The following is a 19430-nucleotide window of genomic DNA, read 5'->3' as shown; positions in this document are numbered from 1 at the left end:
ATTGACATCTCAATCTAGGACAGTTCCTCAGATATGCCTAAAAAGAATGGCTCACCCATGGCTCAGGTTCAAAGATATATGACAATTTGAGAACCAATGAAAAAGGCAGCTGCTTGAGTCTAATCTACAACATTTGCAACCCTAGGCTGACTTTGTCCCTGAAAAGCTGCGTATTCCTGTGATGACAAATTACTCAGTTTACAGCTGAGTTAATTTCTGCTGAAACACCAACTCTGAATTGCACTCAAGGGCTTTCTATTGTGCATGGCTATAGTGAAAGGAAAGTTTTTGGCTGCTGCAGATGTGAGCAGCATGGAAGAATAGCCAGATACTCTACTGCTTCACAACTCTTGCAGTCACTTACACCTGTGCAAAGTGAGTATAAATTGGATATAAAACTACCAAATCAGACTAGTATCTTTCTACTCCGAATTTTTACAGGTGTAAATGAATCCACATGGTGCAAAGCAGTGGAGTATCAGGCCCCAGAAGATCATGTGCTTTCAACTACCCTCTGGTAATGATTTCCTTCCAACTTTACCAGCTGAGTTCATGGCACCTTTTCATTTGTTAATCAGAGAAAACTTATCTTTGGTTATTAATTCTGTTTTTACTTACTTCTAACCAGAAATATTACTAGGAATTTTCACAGTCCATATATGTTTTATTATTGTCAGAAGTACATTTTGTTACGGAGGAGTTGCACAGAGTCGAGACTATTAAGTATTCAATAAAAGAGTTATTCACTAGATGAATCATAATTTTTGTTTTAAGGTTGCATCCATTATATCAATAAGGAAAACAACCAACAATTATTTTTTAACAAATTCTAAAACACAGACCATTAAGACAAACTTAATATTATTTGTATTTAAGTTGATTTTCTCAAAAAGTTACTAAATTGGAATCTTACATGCATTCTTTTGACTCTGAAGGACAATAAGTGTCTGATGAAGGGATTTTAGCTCTTTTCAGTCCTTTTGAAATCTCTCCCTTTTACATCTGCACTTCAGTGGTTGGTTGGTATGCAGTCAGAGTTATTTTGCAGTTATTTTTCAATGGTTGTATGCACTTTATTTTCTACAGGCAAGTTCAAAAGATACTGAGTACCTGTCTGCAGCAATACATCACCGTCTTGTTGCACTGCGAAGCTTTGCTGAGCAAGAATTGGATGCAAATCAGGTTGACACAGAGCCAGAAACAGCCTTTCATTCATTAAATTGTGATAGTGATGATGATGAAGAAGATGAAACAATAACACAAGTGAGCAGCAATGAATCAGGTAAGTAGCGTTTTTCCTGGGGCTTTTGTGCTCCTTTGAACTTCTCTTGGTGCCCTGAGAATCCCATTTCTACTCCCTTTTATTAACCTCTACTTTCCAACCAAGTGCCTATGTTATGGTGACCATCTCTCCAGCACTGAAGTAAGGTTTTAATATTTTGACAGGCTTGTGTCAACAGTGCCAAATTCTTTTAAAACAAATAATCAGAGTAGTCTTTTGACACAGGAATGAGTGTCAGAATATCTGGGTTAAAAATTTTCAAGCTTAAAGTTAAGGCTCCTAAACCCAGACTTGGATATCTCAGTTGAAGTAGTCTGTAGTGCTGAGCTCAATTTACACTTACTTCATTGGAAGTTGAGTCCACTTATACCAGTTCTGCATACAGCTTATGGTAGTTAGTCTACCTGAACCATAAAAATGGTCATTAGAACCAAACTTACGTAACGGCTGATTTCTTTTAAACACCAACCTATGCTGACAGACTGTAACAGTCATTTATGAATGGTAAAACTGGTTGACAATGCAAGTACCAGGAGATTTTATATTGTTACAGGACATTAACAACTTTGATAAAGTGATAGATTCGGTCTACCAGGAGATTTGTGGGGCTAGACAGCCTGCCCAGGTTTAATCTGCTTTCACCAGTGGAATGAAGACTACAACCCCCACTGGTGAAGAGTCCACCTAAAGCAGGGTGGATTGGAGCAGGATGCTCACAAATCCCACTCCAGTGGCAGTTAGCATAGCCCATAAAGTGGCTGGGGTCAACTGTGGAGAAGTCAAGGGACTCTAGAGATACAGTGGCCAGAGCTGAAAGTTGCCTTTCCTTAGTGGAAGGCAGGCACTATGCTGCCCAAGTGGGGAGATTCACCCCAGGAGAGCTGCCATTGTGCATGTAGGGGTTGTAAATTGCATTTACGTCCTCTCTCAGGAGGAATACGGCAGTGATGTTTGAATTATCATCAGCCACATGACACTTCTCCTTCCAGTGGAGCTGCAGGCTGTTCCCTTTTTAGTTGTTAAAAGAACTCTTCAGCAAGGATCATATCACATACAAATAACAGTTTTGAGTGACTGTTTACTTTAGGAAACAAACATACATTTTTTCCTGTTAGCAAGAATATGACAGTTTACAATACTTTTCCCATAATCATTTGTTGTATCTCTATAATATTCAGTTCACAGAACAACACGTCATTATTATAAAACAAAACTTTTTTCCAAGTATCCATTTGCAAATATTATTCCATTAAACAAATGGGGAAAATGTTAGTTTTGGGGTTTTTTTTTTTTACATTAATACATTTGGTATACAGAATTAATTTAAATGAGTGTCAGGCTTTAGAATTGGTAAAATAATTGAAAATATTAACATTAAGCCCTTTTCCAAATGACTTAACATGACAACTCACTTGTTATCCCCAAATAGTCAAACCCCCTCTGTGTTCTTCCAAAAATAGTCTCCATTGGCTTTAAGAAGAGTTTCCGTTAATTTGAAAATGTCATGTGAAGCTGGATTCCTTTCCAGAATCATTGACAATAAGGACTTCTAGTTCTTGCACAGAGCCAAGGTGAAAGGTAATGTCAAAAATGTATAGGAGAGTGGATTTACATTCAAAGACTTCTGATGCAGAAGCTGAGATAGCAGGTGACAAATAGAATCTGAGATCTGTGTTTTAGGAGCACAAAAATAAGAGAACAATATCCTTCTGCTGGTTACTCCTGGATCCTTAATCCAAACCTCTGTCTTTCATGTACAAGTGATCATTGACAGTAGTACTCACAGTCCCTTTCAGCAAATCTTTGGATGGCCTCTAGCATTTACTGCTTTACCTTCATCTCTCCTTTTATCCTTATACCCATTAGATCTTCATCTTGCATAGGTTTTGCCTTCCAGTATTCTGTTCCCACTTTACACTCACACAGTCACATCTAGTCATGCAACCCAATCTTGCAGCACACTCACCCCTGGAACTCCATTTCTAAAATGATTCATGATGCCCTGCTCTCTCACAAGCAGTTAGTATTTGGCTCACTTGTGGCTCTTCTGGTTGAAATACACAGTAAGCAGTTTCTTTTAACAATGTGTAGAAAACTGAGGATTGCATAAAGTATTGCTTTCGAAAACTGGTAGGCTAGATGCTCAAAGTGCAGTGAATTCTCAAAATTTCCCTTTATCTTTCTCTTAAAGTTTTTTCTGATCTGCAGAATACAAGGTTCTCCATCACTGGCTACACGCAGATACAAACTGGCTTTGTATCTGGGTGTACAAACTGGTTTTGTTTACATACTTGGGTCCTCATTCTGGGCTCACGGATTCATAGATTTTAAGGCCAGGAGGAATCAGTGTAGCCATCTGGTCTGAGTTCCTGTATAACTCAGGCCAAAGAACCTCACCCAGTAATCTCTGCATCAAGCCGATGACTGCTGTTTGAGCTATGTTTTTTAAAAAGATATTCAGTCTTAATGTAAAGACTAAGTGATGGAGAATCCACCATGTCCCTAGGTAAGCTGTCACAATAGTTCTTCCCTGTTCATATCTCTTCTTCTCATCAGGCAGAGGGAGGAACTGACTTGGGGGTCTCCCATATCCTGGATGAGTAACCTAAACACTGGGCTAATGGCTATAGCTAGGGCCCTACCAAATTCACGGTCTGTTTGGGTCAATTTCACGGTCATAGGATTTAAAAAATCATAAATTTCATGATTTCAGCGTTGTAACTGTAACTCCAAAAAGGAGTTGTGCGGTGGTCGGAAGAGTATTGTAGTGTGGGTTGTGGTATTGCTACCCTTACTTCTGCGCTGCTGCCGGCAGCAGTGCTGTCTTCAGAGCTGGGCAGCTAGCGAGTGGTGGCTGCTGGCCGGGAGCCCAGCTCTGAAGTCAGAGCTGCTGCCAGCAGCAACGCAGAAGTAAGGGTGACATGGTATGGTATTGTCACCCTTATTTCTATACTGCTGCTGGTGGGGTGCTGCCTTCAGAGCTGGGCAGCCAGACAGTGGTGGCTCTGGATGAGGGCACAGCTCTGGAGGCAGCACAGAAGGGTGGCAATATTGTGACACACACCCCCTTCCTAAAATAACCTTGCAACTCCCCCACAACGCCCTTTTGGGTCAGGACCCCCAATTTGAGAAACACTGGTCTCCCCCATGAAATCGGAATAGTATAGGGTAAAAGCACACAAAAGACCAGATTTAATGGGGGGAGAACAGATTTCATGATCTGTGACGTGTTTTTCATGGCCGTGAATTTAGTAGGGCCCTAGTTATACGGGAGTCGTTATCCTCATTCTCCTCTGCTTTGTGTGGCATTAGGCAGGCGTCTAAGCCAGTCTTGCAAGAAATGGCTTAAGTGTTTAAGCCACCCAGCTCTAAGAGAGGGGTTCCTGGCTGCGGATTTTAAGCAGAGATGGGTACCTACCTGCAGCCTGGACTTAGGTGCAGAACTCCCTGAGAGGGGCAGGGCTTAGGACACACCCTCTCAGAGGCATCTCCTATTGGCTTGCTTAGGTGACTCCCTGCCTCGCTGGCAGGCTTTTGTGGATTGCAGTCTTAGATAAATATTTCTCCAGGATCCTAGTCTCGTCACTCAGGCTTTGTGGATCCTAGGGATTTTCTAGGCACCTAAAAATTAGGCATTGCAGTGCTCAGCATCATAGTGCCTAAACCCCTTCGTGAATTCAGGCCTGGGAGTAGTAGCAGGCCCCCTAGAGTGTAATTATCTCATCAGCTTGTGGAAACTACCATTAATCTGTGAGAAGCAGGGGGCCAGGGATCCTGAGGATTTTAGAAAAAATGGTTCTTGATGAAGTGTCGTAGTTAGAGCTGTTAGGCCAAAATAAGACACTGTGAGATAGAATATTCACATCCTAGAATCTCACATCTGATGCTTTCAGAAGAGAGGATGAAATCCCAGTGATTCCTTGGTGGGGGGCCTTAGAAGGGATGCTTCCCTTCACTTCCATCATTCCTTTCTTCCTTGACCCCCACAGAAGTCTATTTGTGAGGATCCAGATCTACAAAGGAGAAGAGATAGGTATGGGGAATATACCTGTGGGGCTGGGGAGACAGATGCTACCATCAGATGATGGCAGGAGTCAAAAGCTTACAGGTAAGTAAAAAACATGGAGACCTGGAAGAAGGGTCAGAATCTGATGGGGAACATGGGCTGTTTATAGCAGGGATAAGAAAGGGACAAGAGACAACATAGTGGGGAAATCAAATCAGTATCTTAGATATCTGTATACTAATGTGAGAAGTATGGGGAATAAGCAGGGAGAACTCAAAATGCTAGTAAATAAACACAACTACGACATCGTTGGCATCACAGAATTAATACGCATGACTAAAATACTGGTATAGAATGGTACAGCTTGCTCAGGAATGACAGGCTGGGAAAAAAGGGAGGAGGTGTTGCCTTATATATTAAAAATGTATACACTTGGACTGAGGTTAAGATGGAAACAGGAGACAGACTTGTTGAAAGTCTCTGGGTAAGGATAAAAGGGGTAAAAAACAAGGGTGATGTCATAGTAGGGGTCTACTGCAGACCACCTACCCAGGAAGAAGAGGTGGATGAGGCTTTTTTTAAACAACAAACAAAAATCATCCAAAGCACAGGACTTGGTGGTGATGAGGGATTTCAACTACCCAGACATCTGTTGGGAAAATAACACCGCAGGGCACAGATTATCCAACAAGTTCTTGGAATGTATTGGAGACAATTCTTTATTTCAGAAGGTGGAGAAAGCTACTAGGGGAGAGGCTGTTCCAGCTTTGATTTTGACAAATAGGAACTGGTTGAGAATTTGAAAGTGGAAGGCAGCTTGGGTGAAAGTGATCATGAAATGGTAGAGCTGATGCTTCTAAGGAATGGTAGGAGGGAGAACAGCAAAATAAAGATAATAGATTTCAAGAAGGCAGACTTCAGCAAACTCAGGAACTTGGTAGGTAAGAGCCCATGGGAAGCAAATCTAAGGAGAAAATAATTGAAGATGGTTGGCTGTTTTTCAAAGAGATATTATTAAGGGTACAAGAGCAAACTATCCCACTGTGTAGGAAAGATAGGAAATACGGCAAGAGACCACCCTGGCTTAACCAGGAGATCTTCAATGATCTAAAAATCAAAAAAGAGTCCTACAAAAAGTGGAAACTACGTCAAATTACAAAGGATCAATTTAAACAAATAACACAAGTATGTAGGGCCAAAATTAGAAAGGCCAAAGCACAAAACAAGATTAAACTAGTTTGAGACGTAAAGGGTAACAAGAAAACATTCTACAAATACATTAATAGCAAAAGGAAGACCAAGGACAGAGTAGGCCAATTACTCAATGAGGGGAGGGAAACAATAACAAAATATGTGGAAATGGCAGAAGTGCTAAATGACTTCTTTGTTTCATTTTTCATCAAAAAGTTTAGAAGCAATTGGACATCTAACATAGTGAATACCAGTGAAAATTAGGTTGGCTCAAAGGTTAAAATAGGAAAAGAACAAGTTAAATGCCTTCAAGTCACCAGGGCCTTATGAAATACATCCTAGAATACTCAAGAAGCTGACTGAGGAGATGTGAGCCATTAGTGATTATCTTGAAAAAGTCATGGAAGACAGCTTCTTGCTGAAAAACACTACACGGTGGAATTCTTGATCCGGTCCTTCCTGCATTAAAACTGCTCCCACACCATGCTCGAACGCATCTGTGGTTACTAGGAACGGTTTGTCAAAGTCTGAGACCCTTAGCACAGGGTCAGACCTGAGTGTTGCTTTAAGCTGGTTAAAGGCCTTCTGACACTCTTCGGTCCACTGAACGGCATTTGGCTGTTTCTTTTTGGTTAGGTCTGTCAGTGGGGCGGTGATTTGGCTGTATTGTGGTACAAATCGCCTGTAATATCTGGCCAAACCTAAGAAGGATTGGACCTGTTCCTTTGACTTTGGGACAGGCCACTTTTGGATAGCATCCACTTTGGCCTGTAGGGGGTTGATAGTTCCTTGAGCCACCTGGTTTCCAAGGTAAGTCACTCTGTTTAGGCTTATTTGACACTTCTTAGCCTTAACAGTTAGTCCTGCCTCCCTTATACGCTCGAAGACTTTTTGTAGATGTTCCAGGTGTTCTGCCCAGGAATCCGAAAATATGGCCACATCGTCAAGGTAGGCGACTGCATATTCTCCCAATCCCGCTGGGAGACCATCTACAAGTCTTTGGAAGGTGGCGGGTGCATTCCGCAGCCCAAAAGGGAGTACATTAAATTGATACAGCCCGACATGTGTGGTGAAGGCTAACCTTTCCTTGGTGGATTCATCTAGCGGTACCTGCCAGTACCCCTTGGTTAAGTCCAAGGTAGAGATGAACTGGGCCCGTCCCAGTTTCTCTAATAGTTCATCTGTGTGTGGCATTGGATAGTTGTCTAGGCGAGTTACAGCGTTTAGCTTATGGTAGTCCACGCAGAAACATATCTCCCCATCTGGTTTGGGAACTAGAACCACTGGAGATGCCCATGCACTGCCAGATGGGTGGATTACCCCCATCTATAGCATATCCTGGATCTCCTGTTTTAAAGCAGTTTTAGCTTGAGGAGACACCTGGTAAGGTTGGACTTTAATTGAGTGAGCATTACCTGTGTCAATGGAGTGGTATGCCCGTTCAGTCAGTCCTGGGGCGGTTGAGAATGTCGGCGCGTAGCTAGTGCGTAGCTCCTTGATCTGCTGTTGCTGCATATGCCCAAGGGTCATGGAGAGGTTCACCTCTTCCACGCCACCAGCACTTTTCTCTTCGTAGTAGACACGTTCAGGCCACTCAGCGTCATCTCCTCCCTGGGCTGTAAACTGACAAACCTTTAATTCTCTGGAATAAAAGGGCTTTAGAGAATTAATATGGTACACCTTAGGCTTTCGGTTGGAGGTGGGGAATGCTATGAGATAATTAACAGCTCCCAGGCGCTCCTGGACCGTGAATGGCCCTTCCCACGACGCTTCCATTTTATGGGCCTGGAGCGCCTTTAAGACCATGACCTGGTCCCCTGCTTTGAAGGAACACTCTCTGGCATGTTTATCATACCAGGCTTTTTGCTCTTTTTGAGCATCCTGTAGGTTTTCTTTAGCAAGGGCTAAAGAGGTTCAGAGGGTGTTTTGTAGGTTGTTTACAAAGTCCAGAATGTTAGTTCCTGGAGAAGGTATAAACCCCTCCCATTGCTGCTTCGCCAACTGTAATGGCCCCTTAACCTCACGGCCATATACAAGTTCAAATGGGGAAAACCCTAAACTGGGATGTGGTACAGCTCTGTAGGCAAAGAGCAACTGCTGCATCACTAGGTCCCAGTCATTGGAGTGCTCATTTACAAATTTACATATCATGGCCCCCAAAGGCCCATTAAATTTCTCCACCAGGCTATTTGTTTGATGATGGTAAGGGTTGGGAACCAAGTGATTCACCCCATGAGCTTCCCAAAGGCTTTCCATAGTTCCTGCCAGGAAATTAGTTCCTGCATCTGTGAGGATGTCGGAGGGCCAACCTACCCTGGCAAAAATGTCTGCTAGTGCCTGGCACACACTTTTAGTCCTGGTGTTGCTTAGAGCTATTGCTTCCAGCCATCAGGTGGCAAAATCCATGAAAGTCCATATGTACTGCTTTCCTCTGGGTGTCTTTTTTGGAAAAGGACCCAGAATATCCACAGCTACTCGCTGAAATGGAACCTCAGTGATGGGGAGTGGCTGGAGAGGGGCTATGACCTGGTCTTGGGGTTTTCCTACTCTTTGGCATACCTCCACAAGATAGGACACAGGTAGAAACATCCTTGCGCATTCCCTCCCAGTGGAATGACCTCCCCAAACAGTCTTTGGCCCCTGTTCACCCCAGCATGGCCACTAGGATGATCGTGGGCTAAGCTCAAGAGCTTTACCCGGTACTTAGTTGGAACTACCAACTGTCTCTGAGGATGCCAGTCTTCCTGGTGTCCACCAGAAAGAGTTTCCTTGTATAAAAGTCCTCTTTCTACAACAAACCTGGATCGATTAGAAGAGCTGAGAGGCGGTGGGTTGCTCCATGCTAATGTCCAAGCTCTCTGGAGGCTTTCATCTGCTTCCTGTTGGGTCTGAAACTGTTCCCCTGATGCTGGAGACATCAGTTCCTCATTGGATTGTGGACCTAGGCTTGGTCCCTCTGGAAGCGATGTAGGGGATGGGGCTGTTTCTGTTGACTGTGAACTGCTCTCCGCTGGTGCACTATGTTGGTGGTCAGGCTCCAGCTGAGCCTCTTGTGTAGAGTTATCGGCTGCTGCCGGTTCAGGTTTGGTGGTGCAAGTATGGGATTCAGTGCTGGCAACGGGTCTGGTGCTGGTTGTTCCGCCGGTGCTGGTTCTGGGGCTGGCTCTGTCTGGGTCTCTGGGACTGGATCCACTACTGCTCTTGCAGACGTTGGCATGGGGTCTGGTTCCATCACCTCTGACCGGGTCCTGGTAGAAGTTTCCGGAACAGAGGTAGGCGTGACGACTTGCTTAGCCTGGCTGCGAGTGACCATTTCCACCCTCTTGGCCAATCATGTGAAGCTAGCCAAGTCTTCCCCCAACAGCATGGGGATGGGATAATCATCATAGACTGCAAAAGTCCACATTCCTGACCAGCCCTTGTACTGGACAGGCAACTTGGTTGTAGGCAAACTGAAAGAGTTGGACTTGAAGGGTTGAATTGTCACTTGGATCTCTGGGTCAATTAAATTGGGGTCCACTAAGGAAGCATGGATAGCCGACACTTGTGCTCCGGTGTCCCTCCACGCGGTGACCTTCTTCCCGCCCACTCTCAGAGTTTCCCTCCGCTCTGAGGGTATCTGGGAGGTATCTGGGCCTGAGGACCTCTGGTGTGATTCCGGTGCAATGAACTGTAATCTGTTGGGGTTCTTGGGGCAGTTGGCCTTTACATGCCCCAGCTCATTACGTTTAAAACATTGTCCAGCTGACGAGTCACTGGGGCGAAGTGGGTTGCTGGAGAACGGTGTGGCAGAACGATAAGGTGTCTGGAGCATTCCTTGGTGTGTAGTTGGGGCCTTGGTCTGTCCCCGGTAGTAGGGTGTGGTCTGAGGGTGTCCCTTCTTGTATCCACTCCAACTGCGACCAGGGTTGTTCCTCTCTCTTCCCTCCACCCCTTTTGTTCCGGCTTGCCCCACCTCTCTGGCGCTCTGGGACTGCTCGTATATATCAGCATAAGAAGCAAGACTTTCTGCTGAGTCCATTTCCTTATCCCATAAACACTGTTTTTTATTTCCTCCTTGGACGTATTCAGGAATTGCTCCTAAGCTATCAAATCACACATTCCGTCAAAGCTAGTAACATCCCTTCCTTGCACTCATTTATCTAACAGATCCTTCATCTGGTTTAAATAAGCCACATTACTTAGTCCAGGCCCTCTCTTAAGGGTTTTCTTAGCTTCTTAACCCTTTACAAGTGAAAGGGTTTTTCCTCTGGCCAGGAGGGATTTAAAGGTGTTTACCCTTCCCTTTATATGTATGACAACCCTGGACTGCTTTCTCAGTGACGGGCACTCCGCCTTCCTCCCTTCCTGAGGAGATGATGTCTTCATCTGCAGTGCAGGAGCTGGTCTCAACCTCCTCCACACTTGGAAGCATGCTGCTTTCACCTGCTGCAGAGGAATCAAAGAGACTTTCTCCCTTTTCCTTCAGCAGTTCCTGGGACTTCACTCTTTCCCTCTGGGGTCTCACCATAATATTCCTTCTTGCTGCAAGCAAACACCTTAACAGCTTGAGCTATATGGAAAAAAATCATTCCCACTAAGTATGTCAATTGAGAGACCTTCTATTACCCCCACAGTCGAAACACTTTCCAAATTTTCCCACGCCAATGAATTCTAGCCAGTGGCACAGGGAATCTGGTTCCACCCTGTGATGTTGTTGACATAATCTGGGACCGTATAGATCATTGTTGTAACCAAGGTCCTGTAGTGGCACCAAATCTTGTATAAAGGGGGTCAAATGAAGTGTCTTAGACAAGGTTATGATTTGCTGGTTATGATTATGCTATCTGTTTGCATGTATCATTTTTGTATTTAAAGATATAAGTATTGGCTCTATACTGTCTGTATTTCAAATTTATGCTATGCTTCTGGGTGACACCCCAGACAAGTTGGTGTCCGCTTTGCCTAGCCTGCTTGATGGCCCATTAAGGACCTTCAGCTATACAACTGACCCATTGAGAGAAGGCAGACACGCCTTGTGACTCAGCAAGGATGCAGGGACATGCCTATGGACAGAACTCTGAAGGTTTTTCCATCCCATGTGATGGACAGCTTGTCTTTGGGACAAAGAAAGAAAGACCACATGGCAAGAGAATATAAAAAGCTGCTGCAGCTCCTCCATCTTGTCTTCAATCCTGCTTCATACCTCTGGAGGGACTGTGCTATACTGAAGCTTTGAACCAAGAACTGAAAGACCTATCCCAGCTGTGGATGTACTCCAGAGACTTGATTTGAACCTGGAGTTTATTCTATCACTGCTGCAAGCCTGAACCAAGAACTTTGCCATTGCTGTATGTAATTGATTCCATTTAACCAATTCTAGCTCTCATCTATATCTTTTTCCTTTTATGAATAAACCTTTAGATTTTAGATTCTAAAGGATTGGCAATAGCGTGATTTGTGGGTAAGATCTGATTTGTATATTGACCTGGGTCTGGGGCTTGGTCCTTTGGGATCGAGAGAACCTTTTTTCTTTTACTGGAGTATTGGTTGTCATAACCATTTGTCCCCATAACGAGTTGCACTGGTGGTGATACTGGGAAACTGGAGTGTCTAAGGGAATTGCTTGTGTGACTTTTGTGGTTAGCCAGTGGGGTAAAACCAAAGTCTCTGTTTGGCTGGTTTGATTCACCTTGGTGTGCATAGAAACCCCAGCCTCAGGCTGTAACTGCCCTGCTTTAAGCAATTTGTCCTGAATTGGCACTCTCAGCTGGGTCCCTCCAGAGCCAAGAATCGTTACACACCCACATCTACAATTTCTGCCATTTGACCAGGTAATACATAGAGTGTAGCACCAAACACCAGATTAACCAGAGAAATCTGTGCCCCTGTATGCTTCCACCCTAAGTATTCCGTGTCATTAATTCTGACAACATTAATGTGCTCCATGTCTGATTCTGCAGAGGCTAGTCTCACAAAACCAATATGATAAATCTCAGGTGCCTGAAACATTCCTGTCTTGAGAAGTATTAACTATTTGTTGCCTGCTTCCTCCCAGCACAGGGCATTTATTCCTCAGGCGATCAGTAGCATTACAGTGATAGTACCTTTTGGGCTCTTCTGGTTTCACAGGAGATTTGAGATAGGGATTGGCAGAATGATTTTGGGGAGGTGAGTGCCCAACCTCCCAGCCACCCTCCTTTTTTCCAGGGGTAAAACAGGAACACTGCTTTCTACAAAGTTTAATCCCCTCTTCCTGTGGTTTAGTCTCTATAGATGCCTGGGTCTTCTCAAAGGCAACAGCTAGAGACGCCATCTCATCCACAGTTTTCACATTTTTGTCCCATAGACACTGTTTCACTTCATCTTTACATATGCTTAGGAAGTGCTCCTAAACAACAAGGTCAAATATTTCTTCAAAGCTTTCAACCCCTTTTCCCCCTCACCCATTTTCCCATCAGATCTTTCATGCTGTTTACATATTCCCCATTACTCATACCGGCATTTTTCTTAAGTTTCCTAAATTTTACCCTATATGTTCCAGGGATAATCTGGAACTGTTCCTTTGAATTTACAATAATTTAAAGCATCCTGAGCTTGCACTTCATTGAATATATTCAGCGCTTTACCAGTTAACTTTGCAGGCAAAGAGGGGATTTTCTTGTCCTCAGGAATCTCTTTAATCACACACAGCCTCTCAAGTGCCTATACACAAATGCAAGAAGCCTGGGAAACAAGCAGGGAGAACTGGAAGTCCTGGCACAGTCAAGGAATTATGATGTGATTGGAATAACAGAGACTTGGTGGGATAACACACATGACTGGAGTACTGTCATGGATGGATATAAACTGTTCAGGAAGGACAGGCAGGGCAGAAAAGGTGGGGGAGCTGCACTGTATGTAAGTGAGCAGTATGACTGCTCAGAGTTCAAGTATGAAACTGCAGAAAAACCTGAGTGTCTCTAGATTAAGTTTAGAAGTGTGAGCAACAACTCGTGGTGGGAGTCTGCTATAGATCACCGGACCAAAATGAGGTGGACGAGACTTTCTTCCGGCAACTCACGGAAGTTACTAGATCGCAGGCCCTGGTTCTCATGGGAGACTTCAATCACCCTGATACCTGCTGGGAGAGCAATACAGCAGTGCACAGACAATCCAGGAAGTTTTTGGAAAATGTAGGGGACAATTTCCTGGTGCAAGTGCTGGAGGAACCAACTAGGGGCAGAGCTCTTCTTGACCTGCTGCTCACAAACCGGGAAGAATTAATAGGGGAAGCTAAAGTGGATGGGAACCCGGGAGGCAGTGACCATGAGATGGTTGAGTTCAGGATCTTGACACAGGGAAGAAAGGAGAGCAGCAGAATACGGACCCTGGACTTCAGAAAAGCAGACTTTGACTCCCTCAGGGAACTGATGCGCAGGATCCCCTGGGAGAATAACGTGAGGGGAAAAGGAGTCCAGGAGAGCTGGCTGTACTTTAAAGAATCCTTATTGAGGTTACATGGACAAACCATCCCGATGTGTCGAAAGAATAGTAAATATGGCAGGCGACTAGCTTGGCTTAACAGTGAAATCCTTGCTGATCTTAAACATAAAAAAGAAGCTTACAAGAAGTGGAAGATTGGACAAATGACCAGAGATGAGTATAAAAATATTGCTTGGGCATGCAGGAGTGAAATCAGGAAGGCCAAATCACATCTGGAGTTGCAGCTAGGAAGAGATGTTAAGAGTAACAAGAAGGGTTTCTTCAGGTATGTTAGCAACAAGAAGAAAGTCAAGGAAAGTGTAGGCCCCTTACTGAATGAGGGAGGCAACCTAGTGACAGAGGATGTGGAAGAAGCTAATGTGCTCAATGCTTTTTTTGCCTCTGTCTTCACGAACAAGGTCAGCTCCCAGACTACTGCCCTGGGCAGCACAGCATGGGGAGGAGGTGACCAGCCCTCTGTGGAGAAAGAAGTGGTTAGGGACTATTTAGAAAAGCTGGACGTGCACATGTCCATGGGGCTGGATGTGCTGCATCTGAGAGTGCTAAAGGAGTTGGTGGATGTGATTGCAGAGCCATTGGCCATTATCTTTGAAAACTCATGGCGATTGGGGGAAGTCCCGGACGACTGGAAAAAGGCTAATTTAGTGCCCATCTTTAAAAAAGGGAAGGAGGAGGATCCTGGGAACTACAGGCCAGTCAGCCTCACCTCAGTCCCTGGAAAAATCATGGAGCAGGTCCTCAACGAATCAATTCTGAAGCACTTAGAGAAGAGGAAAGTGATCAGGAACAGTCAGCATGGATTCACCAAGGGCAAGTCATGCCTGACTAATCTAATTGCCTTCTATGACGAGCTAACTGGTTCTGTGGATGAGGGGAAAGCAGTGGACGTGTTGTTCCTTGACTTTAGCAAAGCTTTTGACATGGTCTCCCACAGTATTCTTGCCAGCAAGTTAAAGAAGTATGGGCTGGATGAATGGACTATAAGATGGATAGAAAGTTGGCTAGATTGTCGGGCTCAACGCGTAGTGATCAATGGCTCCATGTCTAGTTGGCAGCGGGTATCAAGTGGAGTGCCCCAAGGATCGGTCCTCGGGCCAGTTTTGTTCAATATCTTCATAAATGATCTGGAGGATGGCGTGGATTGCACCCTCAGCAAGTTTGCAGATGACACTGGGAGGAGAGGTAGATACGCTTGAGGATAGGGATAGGATAAAGAGGGCCCTAGACAAATTGGAGGATTGGGCCAAAAGAAATCTGATGAGGTTCAACAAGGACAAGTGTAGAGTCCGGCACTTAGGACGGAAGAATCCCATGCACTGCTACAGACTAGGGACCGAATGGCTCGGCAGCAGTTCTGCAGAAAAGGACCTAGGGATTACAGTGGACGAGAAGCTGGATATGAGTCAACAGTGTGCCCTTGTTGCCAAGAAGGCCAATGGCATTTTGGGATGTATATGTACGGGCATTACCAGCAGATCAAGGGACGTGATTGTTTCCCTCTATTTGACATTGGTGAGGCCTCATTTGGAGTACTGTGTCCAGCTTTGGCCCCCACACTATAAGAAGGATGTGGAAAAATTGGAAAGAGTCCAGCGGAGGGCAACAAAAATTATTAGGGGACTGGAACACATGACTTATGAGGAGAGTCTGAGGGAACTGGGATTGTTTAGTGTGCGGAAGAGAAGAATGAGGGGGGATTTGATAGCTGCTTTCAACTACCTGAAAGGGGGTTCCAAAGAGGATGGATCTAGACTGTCCTCAGTGGTAGCTGATGACCGAACGAGGAATAATGGTCTCAAGTTGCAGTGGGGGAGGTTTAGGTTGGATATTAGGAAAAACTTTTTCACTAGGAGGGTGGTGAAACACTGGAATGCGTTACCTAGGTAGGTGGTGGAATCTCCTTCCTTAGATATTTTTAAGGCTCAGGCTTGACAAAGCCCTGGCTGGGATGATTTAGTTGGAGATTGGCCCTGCTTTGAGCAGGGGGTTGGACTAGATGACCTCCTGAGGTCCCTTCCAACCCTGATATTCTGTGATTCTATGATTCTGTAACATTGTCTGTCTCTTTGTATGCAGGACACAATTGTTCCTATTTATGGATTTTTGGAGAGGTGGGAATCAGTGATGAGGAAGGGTTCTGGTTCTCCAGCAAGGCCAGTTGGTGTCTCCGCTCTTTTACCTTTTCTCAGCTGCTTTGGCTTGCAGTTCTAAGGCCTGCTGGTGTGCTTACTCCTCAGCTTGATTCTGAGCCCCTATTTCCCATTCCCTTAGCTCCAAGATTTGCTGTTGTACTTTCTCTCACCTGCAGTCTGAACAGCTCTAACTGTGCAACCTGGACTGTGGGACTGCTGAGCCCTCCAAACCCAGCAGCCTGGGTTGTCTCTCAGAGTGTGATGTTAATATTAAACTGCAAGCCTCTGACAGGCACTGCACTTACACAGCCATCCACAGGCAGGGACACATCCAACTGAGTTACATGAATGATCTACCAGCCAGTCATGAACCAGCAATGGAGAGGCCCCAGGCATTTCCCCCCAGCTCCCCAGCCTTGCATCCCAGAACTGTACTATCTTGCACTGGTCAGAAGCCTGGCCAGCATAAGCTTATTACCTTGTTCACCACTCCCTCAGTGTTGAATGGATTTACACTAGCCTTTGTAGTCTGAACTGAGATTTCCCAAACACTTCACCCAAAACCACGCTGTTTTAGGTAAAATATAAAATCAATTTATTAAATACAGAAGAATAGATTTTAAGTGATTATAAGTATTAGGCATAGAGATCAGAGTGAGTAGTCACACTGATTTACCTAAAAAGGTGTGTATGGCTGTTCCAGGGTTAGCTAGTTAAATTATATGTATATAACCAATGAATATATCATATCCAGACTTTAACCTATTATTCTGTTATGAAATACTGATTTGATTTAGAATGAATATACTGAAATAACCAGATATATTTAATTCTATTTCAGATCATTCTAGATGGATCCGCAGACAGCCTGTTGTTTGCTCATGACAGTTACCTATGATTACAGCAATACAGTTGGTAGCTCATCTTGCTGAAAATTGTAAACCATCTCAGCAATTCTTGGAGTAAGGAAATCCTATGCATTCACATTCTATGATTTTTCAAGCAAAGATTAACTTTCAGGTCAACATAAGTTTAATATAGCAGAAATGGACTTCAGAAGCACTTTAAGGATTCCAATCTTCATTCCTTGTGCTGGAATAGGGATGACAGGATGGCCTCCAGTATTCAAGAAACATTACAAAGCCTTCAGATTTGAAATTAATCATATATAGAGACATTAATAATGTGATGGATTTTATATCTAATCAAAGTTCATTCATCATATTGATGGATAGAATTGTTTAACCATCAAATAGTGATATTTCTAAAAGAAGATATATTTATTGATTGTTGTGTAATGTCTGTCGATAAAAAGATGCATATTATGAAAACTTTAAATATAGTTTCATTGGAAAGAGCCATTGTAACTGATAACATTCAAGGTTCTATGCTGCAGTCCGTATTCATGCAGAACTCCTTGTGTATGAGAGTTTCATATGAGTGAAGTCTACGGAAACTAACCTTTAATTAAACAAGATCTTTGTTTTGAAAATATCTCATATTGTTGATTGGAGTTAGGATATCTTTTTTAAAATGGTAAGAGACAGGGGTCAGATTCTGCTCCCACTACAGTAAGTGAGAGTTTTGTCACCAACTATAGTTGGATCACAATCAGGCCTCAAGTTTTAGGAGGCATCTGAAAATTCAACTGTAATATGTTTGGGCACATCTGTTTGCACACATTAAACTCCCTTTGCCTATACAAAATAAGTAATTGCACAGATAATTGCCTATTTTTCATGTGCAAATGGATGCACATACAATATTTCTGGAGACTGGCTACAACTTTTGCCTTAAACCAGTGAACTAAACTACAGTTAAATATAATAACTTTATTATTAAGTATTGGTATTCCTGAACATTGGTATTGGTATTATTAAGTATTGGTATACCTGAATATTGGTATTCCTGAATTGCTTCCTTTGATGATAAAAAGAAAAGGAGTACTTGTGGCACCTTAGAGACTAACCAATTTATATGAGCATAAGCTTTCGTGAGCTACAGCTCACTTCATCGGATGCATACCGTGGAAACTGCAGAAGACATTATATACATACAGAGACCATGAAACAATACCTCCTCCCACCCCACTGTCCTGCTGGTAATAGCTTATCTAAAGTGATCATCAAGGTGGGCCATTTCCAGCACAAATCCAGGTTTTCTCACCCCCCCCCACTCCCATACACACACAAACTCACTCTCCTGCTGGTAATACAGGAGAGTGAGTTTGTGTGTGTATGGGGGTGGGGGAGTGAGAAAACCTGGATTTGTGCTGGAAATGGCCCACCTTGATTATCATGCACATTGTAGGGAGAGTGGTCACTTTGGATAAGCTATTACCAGCAGGAGAGTGAGTTTGTGTGTGTGGTTTTTGGAGGGGGGTGAGGGGGTGAGAGAACCTGGATTTGTGCAGGAAATGGCCCACCTTGATTATCATACACATTGTGAAGAGAGTGGTCACTTTGGATGGGCTATTAGCAGCAGGAGAGTGAGTTTGTGGGGGGGGGGGTGAGAAAACCTGGATTTGTGCTGGAAATGGCCCAACTTGATGATCACTTTAGATAAGCTATTACCAGCAGGACAGTGGGGTGGGAGGAGGTATTGTTTCATGGTCTCTGTGTGTATATAATGTCTTCTGCAGTTTCCACGGTATGCATCTGATGAAGTGAAGCTGTAGCTCACGAAAACTCATGCTCAAATAAATTGGTTAGTCGCTAAGGTGCCACAAGTACTCCTTTTCTTTTTGCGAATACAGACTAACACGGCTGTTACTCTGAATCCTTTGATGATGGAAGTCTACCAGCCATCCTGACACATACAATAATCCAACCAGTATTAAAGAAACCATCACTTGATGATAGCAACTCCACCAACTACTGCCCATTGTCTAACCTCTTTTTCTAACTAAACTGATTGAGAAACTAGAAGAATACCTGATCCCTCTCAGGCCACTGCATGTTAAAAAGACAGCATTTGATGCATAGGTGCTCTCTGCTCTTCTTGCCAACAGACAAAGGAAATACCCAGACCTTACTATATCATTTAATACCATTGATTACCATGTATTTGTTTCCTACCACCGACAGTTGCAGATGTGAAGAAAATGCCCTGAAATGGCTCAAGTCTCTTTTTAGACTAAACGCTGAGGCTTGTTATGGCTTCTCCATCTGAAAAGATGTCACCCGCGGAGTCCACTCAAGGCTCAGTCTTCCCGTTTCATTAAACATCTGTATGAAGTAGTTGGGAGAAGTTGTGAAATATGGGTTTAGGTGCCAGTGCACCATGAACATTCAGCTCCACTTTTTAAAAAAATCATAAACAGCACAATCTCCCAGAATTCTCAGTGCCTCACCAA

General features: G+C 43.8%; 1 protein-coding gene across 3 annotated transcripts in view; it reads left to right on the top strand.

The window, feature by feature from the left end:
* The window catches only part of RANBP3L (RAN binding protein 3 like), a 56693-nt gene extending 39126 nt beyond the window's left edge, over positions 1–17567 (top strand). For 2 of the 3 annotated variants that reach the window (XM_073343769.1, XM_073343767.1), the window contains 2 exons: positions 1087–1282; positions 16917–17567. In XM_073343769.1, coding sequence (XP_073199870.1) covers positions 1087–1282; positions 16917–16960 — 240 coding nt within the window. In that variant the 3' untranslated portion in view covers positions 16961–17567. Of the gene's footprint in view, positions 1–1086; positions 1283–5271; positions 5391–16916 lie in introns of all 3 variants that reach the window. The other variant, XR_012158866.1, reaches the window with a different exon arrangement.
* Positions 17568–19430: the final 1863 nt, after the last annotated feature.

The sequence above is a fragment of the Lepidochelys kempii genome, chromosome 5 (assembly GCF_965140265.1).
Source record: "Lepidochelys kempii isolate rLepKem1 chromosome 5, rLepKem1.hap2, whole genome shotgun sequence".
NCBI classification, from domain to species: domain Eukaryota; kingdom Metazoa; phylum Chordata; order Testudines; family Cheloniidae; genus Lepidochelys; species Lepidochelys kempii.
Note: the sequence above shows the minus strand (reverse complement) of the source record. Positions and strands in the feature narration are given on the sequence as shown.